The sequence below is a fragment of the Podarcis muralis genome, chromosome 2 (assembly GCF_964188315.1).
Source record: "Podarcis muralis chromosome 2, rPodMur119.hap1.1, whole genome shotgun sequence".
In the NCBI taxonomy this organism is placed as follows: Eukaryota; Metazoa; Chordata; class Lepidosauria; order Squamata; family Lacertidae; genus Podarcis; species Podarcis muralis.
The window spans coordinates 83066293-83075653 of record NC_135656.1 but is presented as its reverse complement, the minus strand read 5'-3'; the positions used below and the strand labels follow the sequence as shown (position 1 = coordinate 83075653).

Below are 9361 nucleotides of genomic sequence, written 5' to 3'. Positions count from 1 at the left end.
TCTCCTTGGGCTCGGGGGTTGCATAACTCTATCCCCTCCAACATTTCTCCAATTAAAATTGGGACGTCCTAAGGGAGTGGTATGGGACGCGGGTGGCGCTGTGGGTTAAACCGCAGAGCCTAGGACTTGCCGATCAGAAGGTTGGCGGTTCGAATCCCTGCGACGGAGTGAGCTCCTGTTGCTTGGTCCCAGCTCCTGCCAACCTAGCAGTTCGAAAGCACGTCAAAGTGCAAGTAGATAAATAGGTACCGCTCCGGCGGGAAGGTAAACAGTGTTTCCGTGTGCTGCTCTGCTTTGCCAGAAGCGGCTTAGTCATGCTGGCCACATGACCCGGAAGCTGTACACCGGCTCCCTTGGACAATAAAGCGAGATGAGTGCCGTAAGCCCAGAGTTGGTCATGACTGGACTTAATGGTCAGGGGTCCCTTTACCTTTACCTTTAAGGGAGTGGTGTCCAAACTTTTTTCAAAGAGGGCCAGATTTGATGAAGTCAAGGGCCATGAGGGCCGACCAAAGGGCCAATCACAGTTGTTGACTTTTTTTAGGATTGAAGTTGTTAACTCTTTTTTATGATTTTACCCCAAAGTTGTCAAGCTTTTTTGATTGTTGAGGTTTTTAAAGGATTTTACCCCAGGAAATAAACTACCACAGGGGCCGGATTAAACCGACCAGCGGACTTTGGACATGCCTGTCCTAAGGAAAAGTGGGACATCCTTGGATCAAATCAGAAACTGGGACGGCTTCTGTAAATCTGGGACTGTCCCTGGAGAATAGGGACACTTGGAGGGTCTGGAATGACCCTTTCCTTTCATGCGAAGAAGTGCCATCTGTTGGATATCCCTAATTCCAAGTGTAGTCATAAGAAGAGCCCTGCACTATTAAGCCAAAGGCCCCTGCATTCCAACATTCTGGTCTCAGTCACCAACCATATCCCACAGGAAAATGTGCAAACAGGCGCTGAATGCAAAAGCACTCATCCTGCTTGTCCTTGTAACTGTGCAAACACATGCTTTACACACACACACTCTCTCTCTGCAGGGACAGATCTTTAAAATCCAGTCACAGGTCCAAAGGAGCCCCTCAAATATGCATATAAGCAAAGATTTGCCTGAACAGTGCTAACACAATGTTTGGTTATGTAGCTCCTAGCTGCAGGCACTTGCCTTTTCGTGTGTGGGCTTATTTACATGTATGCATGGATTTAAGTCTGTTCTCGTGCACTGCAAGCAAAAAATAATCTTTGCATCTGAGGGAGGGAAACGGGGCATTGTCAAAATGCCCTCCCCACCTTCATAAAAAAAATTGGGGGGGGGGAGAGGGAAGAGAAGCTGCTCTTTGAGTAGCGAGGGCTGATGACTACATCAGTCTTGTGACTTTTGCCATCAGCTGATAGAGATAAAGCTAATATCATACTATAATCCACTGAAGCCTCTAATAGGCTTAGGAATAACAGGGGTTTACAGCCTCATTAATGTTCAGCACTAGGTATAAGAAGCAAGTACAATTGGGGAAGTTCTGCACAAAAGAAAACAGTGGGCTGCTACATGGCTAGAGCCTGCTTACCTGTTGAGAGCAGAGGGGGAAATATTAGAAGCAGGAAAGGATAAGAGGCGAGCAGCACAGAGAAGGGTCGATTATATATAAAAAAGGAACAGGTAGGAGCTAAGAAAAAGAGTAGCCAAGGAAACACTGACAGTTCAGTCACTGTGGCCAAGCTAAACTTAAATCAAGCTGTGCAAAAGAGCTGAAGTCAAGGTTGTCTCTTCTGTAGCACAGCAGAAAACTCACATTTCCTAGGCTACCCCACGAAATACAAGCCACAAATTCATGCCCTTTGGCAGGCAGCAAACACACTAGATGTAACTTGCTCAACAGCATTACAGCTCCAGGGCAAGGATATAAGCATGTTCATAAACCAAAAACTAAAACAGGTGAGTTCAACAGCTGAGCATCTCTCCCCAGACAGAGGCTCCAGCAGCTATGGATGGTCCAAGCATTGATGCAGATGCTCTAGTCTGAACCAGCAGCATGGTGCAGAGTGGTTCACATTGGTAGGAGTTGGCCTATTACAGAAAAGATAGGTTTGAGGGTTACGATAGCTGGTGATGAAGTCACCATGTACTACATTAAGAAGGCCAAGGTTGCCCATCATTTTCAAGGTCTGTAGACCTGTAAGTAATCCATGCTGTTCTTTGGGCATGTTTAGTGCACCTGAGCGCTTAAGCAGAGGTAGCTACACTCAAGGAAGTTGAGTCCAGCTGACTTCCAAGAGCGACAGAACCCGTTCTAAGTGCGTATCTGCTGGCTTAAAAACTTCCTGCGGATTGCACTATTCATATAATGGGAAACTATATACAATTGACCTTTTGCAAAAGGTTGCTTTTCTAGCTCTTTCAATGAACTGGCACATAACCTAGACGTAATGGGTATTTCATCTGTGGTTCACCCATCACCTAGCATTTGTGGGACACAGCCTGCCTGTTATTAGGGAAAAGCAGGTTATTGAATGTATGAAAGAAACCTGGAATGGAAAGAGCAATCAGTCCTATGCCCATTATCTCAGCTGGCAGTTCAGAGTCAATCACCTGTAGAAATGGAGGCAAGAGGCTGTCCGCTAACCTAGGCTTTGTTCCATTTGCAAACCTGTCATCAGCTTCGTTATTTAACTCCCAAAGCTGCCTTTGTTTTAGCCTTACACAAGACCACAATGCACACAGTTTCAGCTCCAAAGACCCACAACAAGGCTTCCCTTTCGGGCAACCACATTTTTAAAAGATGTTGGGATAAGGAAGTTAAAAAGAAAAAGAAGATGACTATCTTTATGGAAACAAACCGTCAGGGATGTGGCGATGAGTGGAGGGAGAGGAGGAAGGGTTTTGTTTTTGGTTAATCAGTATTTTTAACCCTTGCTCATCAGTATCTTAGGTTCCATTTTTCCTCCCTCTTACCATGCTGTATCTAGAGGAGCTGCAATCTACTGAATGCGGTGGCCGAATTAGTGGCTTAAGAAGGGATAGATGGAAAAGTTGTAACTGGGGCAGATTGCCGTCACAACATTACACTTTCTTGTGTTGGGACCAGTGAACGTGCTTTTTACAGAAGAATTGGAGAGAACCCAGCTGCAAATTTATGTGATGCTGTGCACACCTCCCTCCACACCTCCCCATACAACTGCTTCTACTTTCCTGATGTGTTAGAGCAAAAAGCAGCTTGCCAACCCTAGTAAGAAAAAGCCTTCTGAGCACGTGCAATTTCCCATTTTTTAAAAAAGCCTCACTTAAATCATAGCACCATCCTGGCGACAGGGATAAGATGGCTGCTTTTGTTGCCCCCCATGTTGCTGTAGACAAGGTTAATATATTCTAAAAGTACAAACGATAAAAATAGGCTCTGTAACCCTGTACGTCTCCTCAGATAGTTCTGAAAGGATGCTGTGGGGACCAGCATCAACCCCAATAGCTCCAACATGCCCATGACAGTCCTAGGGGCTGATACTGGCCAGTTTGCTATCTGCTGCTGCTCTCTGGGTGGTTATTTGTGCCCCCTCCAAGTTGTAGACCCCTGGACTTCAGCCCCAAGATTGAGCCCTAGCTGCACCACAGTGTGAGTGCATGCAGGTGGCCAAGGGATGGTTGAGGAGAGCATCTTCTGAAGCAGGGCCTGGATGCTGTGATGGCTAACTAGTTTCTGGTCCCCATTTTTAAGCTCAGGGTAAAATAATAGGAGACCTGCTGTGGCAATATTTTTAGGCCTATACCGAGCACAGCTTGGGGCATTCTCAAGCCTACTAAACTCAATGCATACCTAACTCTTGGTTGGATTTAAGTCATAACGTTGCCTGCACTGAGCAGATTCTCTTTCTGCAGAAAGAGCAGCATTCAGCTTTTGTGTTCAGTAAAGGTTTGTGGATTCGGCTTTGAGAGACAACGGACACTTCTAGCTGACCTGTTTGTTGAGCATTCATTGTGATATGTTTGCAAGAAGATTACATGTTCTTGCAGGAAATTTAGACAACCCTGGCTAGTTAATGAGCTTTCGTTCTGATTCATTTGTTGGGCCAGACTTCCCAGCCCACTATAATTGCACAACTTCAATTTACCAATATGTGACTGAATCTCACCCGAAGATAGAGTCAGCCTGGCAGCAGCCCATGAATGGCATCTGCACTATGTTTGCATTAAAATCACATTTTAAACCACTTTTTATATATAATTTTTTAAAAAATAAAAATTTGGTTTACAAACTTTCCAAGTCTGCAATTCTGCCTGACAGGTGTCTTTCAAACAAATCAAAACACAGACTGCCCCCTCTTACCAGAGCAGCCTTGTTATTTAACAACAGGTGGTTAAGAATACATTTTCAACAATGTTAGTGAATCTTCTGGCAACAACTAACCACTCAAGGATTTCCTTTGTGAGATGTATCTTACAGAGAAGATGACATTTATTATTTATTTCAAGTATTTATATACTGCTTAATAGTCAGCTTTTTAAAATCATTGTACTTTTTTAAAAAAACTGCACACAGACATGTGCATGCACGCACACTCCAAGAATAAGAACAATTAAGTTCCAACCTAGAATTTTAGTTGGTAATCCTGCACCCACTTCCATTTTTTCTAGTAAATAAGAATTGATTCAACTCCTGATTTGCCTCTTTCAGAAAATGCAAAGTAAAAAAAAAAAAAAGAATGCCGATTATACCTACCGGGGGAGGGGGAAGGGAAAGCCAAACATTCTCAGTGGAACAAGGACTAAGGGGCCTGGGAGACATCACATTTCTGAATTCCTCCACGAAATTCGTGAGCAAAGGGCGCATCTTGCTCATCTGTAAAATTAGTATCAGTAGGAAGGGGGGGGGAGCCACTCACCCAGGATCAGCTAGCAAAATGAATTTAAAAATGTTATATGTACATCCTTTCTTCTGCACTGTGTAGGAATATCCTTGTACGATCAGATATACATAAATGTAGTTTTGATTCCCCCACTGCAGACTATCCAACAATTCACTCCCATGCTGTCAAAACTGTCCTCAGAGTGGCATACCCCTCCTACAGACACCAGGAACAACCTTGCCCATTTCACTTTTTGTGAGCCTTCCAAGACATCAACTAAATGTATAAAAAGATTAAGGGACTCTTATGGTAGTGTCAAAAATGAAAGCAAAAATACACACAATTTTTGAAATTTCTAGGGCCAACAGTGGTTACAGCACAAGGCATACATGCAAAAGTGAACAAAGATAGCCTTGCTAGGGGGCTGCTTATAGCATCCCCCTCCCCTTACCCTCTTTTAGGAAAGGCGTTTAGGCAGACATAGGGGTCAAAGGCATCTCATTAAATGCCAGGCCTGCTCCGTTCCAATCAGACTCTTTGACAAGATGTCTCCTTCAGTTTATAGGACACCGTTATTACATAATGGGCCTTATCACAATATGAGGAAGGCTTTGCAAAAGCTATTCATCTTCCTTGTACAATATCCTGGAAAGGCCTTATCAAGCACCTTGGAGATATTAGTTCCTTCTCAATTTATTGAAGTTATTTCACTGCCACAGAAGAGCAGAGATTGGCAGACAAGCCTAACTGCACTACACCTATTTTCAATCTGAGAGAGAGAGAGAGAGATTGTGTAGGGAGCAGTCAGCAGTACCTACTGCCATCATGCATTGCTTTTCTTAAAAAAAAAAAGAATTCAGCCCTGCAAGCAAAAATGTGATGGTCTGCAATTTTAAATGCAGACAAAATGCAATTCATGGGTGACAGATCTATCTCTACCTTAATTTTGATGTATTATCATGCATAGGTTGTTTATAAGCCCAGCAAATTTGGCCTCTACAGCAAGGAATGAAGTATTCAGTTAATGTCCTCTTGATGTTCTAAAAGGTTTCACAAAATACTGAACTAGGTAGGAAGTCAGGAGCATAGGAGCCAACTCCTAGCGACCGAGGTCCCTTTGGTCCCCCCAATAAAATATTTGAGGGGGTTGGGTGGCAGCCCCCAGCCATCATAGACAATGATCATGAGAGTTGCAGTCCAACACAAAACAGAGGGCCACAGGTTTGCCATCCCTGACTTAAGTGCTCTGTGTCACACAGGAGGAGTGGTTTTAATCTATGAAGAAAAAAGGAAGAAGACTTCTTCATGATCTGCAGAACCAAAGATGGGAGAAGCAATTATCTGACCACACTAGGACATGATCAGGGTCGGATTTAGGTTTGATGAGGCCCTAAGCTACTGAAGGTAATGGGGCCCTTTATATGTCTGGCTGTCAAAGGACTGGCTGGCTGACAAATTGTTGCTGTTTTTGTGTGTTGAATATATGCTATATGGTAATTTATGGACCTAATAGGTATCTAAGGCCATTTGCACATAACAAAATATGTATTTTATCAAAGTAATTGTTGAACTGAAATACAATTAAGAAGTATATTAATTGTGCAATACAATTAAGAAGTATATTAATAGTGATATAATTATTAAGTTCTAACTGTATGTAGGTTTTACTTTATTTGGTTTTTTATCTTATATTTTGGAAATGTACATCCAGTTTTTTTCCCTTTAATTTTTTTGGGAGCCTCCAAGAGAGTGGGGCCCTAAGCTACAACTTGTTTAGCTTATACATAAATCCGGCACGGGACATAATATCCTGACTGGAGAAGAGAAGCTCAATGAACCTCACTTAAGGCACTTCTCAAGCAAAAGATGGTGTTTTAAACAATCCCCACCAATAGTAAAGACATCTGGAGCTTATTTGTTCTCACTGACTAGCTGAAATTGCCCAAACTCCCAAAGCTAGGAAGCAACTGTAATTGAATCATTTTAAGATAATCAAATGAACACACAGGGCTGCAGAAGCTCTTGACAGTTTCCTCAATGCCAGCCACCTACGTCATTCACTGCTGGGATGAGACAAACAAACAAACAAACAAACAAACAAACAAACAAACAAACAAACAAACAGAAACTCTTGGTGCTTCCTACCCGCCTCCCCTGGCAAAAGTTGTATGCCAAAGTGGAGGAGGAAAGTTGCAAGGTTTTTTATCATTTAAAATAAAACGAACAGAATCAAACCCTGTTGGAGTGGTGGTTCTCATTTTGTTTATCCTTCCATATTTGAGGTGGGGACAGGGAGAGGGAGAATTGCAAGCATTATATGGTTGTCCTAGACAGGGCAGAGCTGTCCCTGCTCAAATTGCAGAGAATGCTAGGGTACTCTCTCCATTTACACTGGGAGTTTGCCGGACCAGAAGCAGTGCAATGGTCTAAGTTCATGTGCTCCTATTTGTACGGCTGGGTGCCTGTTGCATTGGGACCCCCCAGATATCCACTTTATCTGCATTGTTGAGCTGGTTCTGGGAGTGAAGTGGAGCAGGCAAGGGAGAACAGGGGCAACCAGGTTTTGAAGTCACCAGGCCTCACCAGGCCCAAGGCTATAAAGCAAAGCATTAGCAACATGTGCAGACTGCTTTAGATAGCAATTTTGCAGTGTTGTCTTGCCCTTTGTAAAAACACACTTCCAATATCCTGCAACTGATACAGAATATGCAAATATTATCAAATTAAAAACACACACACAAATATTTATCCATTGACTACGTTTATTTGATTCTATGAAAATACAAATCCCTTTCAACGTTCACAATGGTTTTTATTTTAAGCATTTCACTTAAAAACAGGGCTGTTCACTCGTCTCAGACAGTGACCCCCAAACTAACACTTTGCTCACCAGCTCAAACCTGATGGCCAATTCTAGAGGCTCCCGGCACTGACATCATACCAAAGCAGATGCCCTGGCCCAAGGCAATTCCTTAATTTATTTGGTTCACATTAGGTTCAGAGGTTATCCAAATACTTCCAGTTTTAATTCAAGCTACTTCTACACTGAAGGTTGCAAAGCTCTTGTTTACCCACTCTGCAAAGAGCTTTGGCAGCGTGCATGTTTATTAAGATATTACAGACCCGTATTAGTATGTGAGCCTGTCGGAAAGATCTAAATAGGAAAAAAGCAGGCAAATCCATTTTGCAGGAGACCTGGAGGAAATAGATAAAGAAAAGGGAGCTCTCCCGATTTGTGCATATTAAGGAGCAGAGCTATCAGATACCAGGCTCAAGCAGCCTTCAGGACATAAAAAGGTAAAGCTAGGCAGAACCAATTGCTATTAAGCTCAAGGCAAGAAACACCCCCAGGCTGAAGGGAGAAGAGCGTGCACTGCCATCTACAGATACATGGTCCTTGTGTGTGCAGTGCCAGAGGCAACAAGGCCAGTACATCGCAGGAGACAAGCAGCAACTCTCAAAAAGGACACACCTTAGCAGTGAGTCCAGGCAGAAGATCTGTCGAAGGAACTCCTGCTGCCTGGACCATCGTTATCTCTCTGCTGCCGCCGTGGGAGAGAAATTTAAGCGCAAACACCACGGCATAGAACAGGAACAGAAGCAGGTGCTTACTTGTATTAGACTCCAGATAAGCCCGTCTCTAACCCAGAGATCAAGCAGCGGGGTTTAAAAAGGACTGAACGGCTCACTGGACACAGGACTAAGACAGTAGCAAGCAGCAGCTTCCTTGGCTAGGATTGCAGCACTTGAGCACTAGACACAGCAGACGAGATGTTACAAAAGCTGGCCGCAAACACTGGCCTACTCCACTGGGTAGCGGCAGGACAAGAAATGCCGGTGGAAATGGATGCTGACAGCAGAGACCTCTTGCTTTGGGATCCGAGGTGCAGCTCAAAGACCCTCAAGGTCACAGGCCTCTGCCCTCTCTCCTGTGCAAAGGTCACTAGGGAGGGATATTCTCCTAGACTTGTCAAAGCACTCCATCTGTGAAGACACCTCTTTTGTCTCCAGCTGTTTTGCCCCACCCCTTAGAAATGGGCAGACAACAATCAACTTTAGCTAACTGCCCACTGACTTGCATAAATGCTGAACATTTCTTCTGTAGGGTCTTATGGCACTCCACTTAAACCTTAGGGCTCACCTGAAGGGACAATAAGGTACGAGTGGTACCGGAAAAAGGGATGGAAAGGATACAACCACAAGAGGCATTCTTATCCCAAACTGTCCTTTCCCCGCACCAGTTAGCTGTCTCCAGGAGATATTTCTGGAAACTCCTTATAGATCTCTTGGATTATCATTTTGTCCATCTGGCACTGCTGACTCTCCTCCTCTTCCACCATGATGCGCTGCAAGGTCCTCTGCAAGTCAGTGTAACGGTGCTTGTGCTGCAGGTATGGCGTCGACCGGATGATAGAATGCATCAGAGACAGGTATTCCATTCGCAGCTGCGGGAACAGAAGACATCGAAAAGGGCTTTAGCAGCAAGATAAACACAAGCGGAAACACAGACATTGGAAAACAATCTGTT

The 9361-nt window shown here is 43.9% G+C and overlaps 1 protein-coding gene across 3 annotated transcripts in view; it reads right to left on the bottom strand.

Moving 5' to 3' along the window:
* Nucleotides 1–7577: 7577 nt before the first annotated feature.
* NCKIPSD (NCK interacting protein with SH3 domain) overlaps nucleotides 7578–9361 on the bottom strand; it is an 86841-nt gene continuing 85057 nt past the window's right edge. For all 3 annotated transcript variants that reach the window (XM_028719155.2, XM_028719153.2, XM_028719154.2), the window contains one exon: nucleotides 7578–9278. In XM_028719155.2, coding sequence (XP_028574988.2) covers nucleotides 9075–9278 — 204 coding nt within the window. In that variant the 3' untranslated portion in view covers nucleotides 7578–9074. The remainder of the gene's footprint in view (nucleotides 9279–9361) is intronic.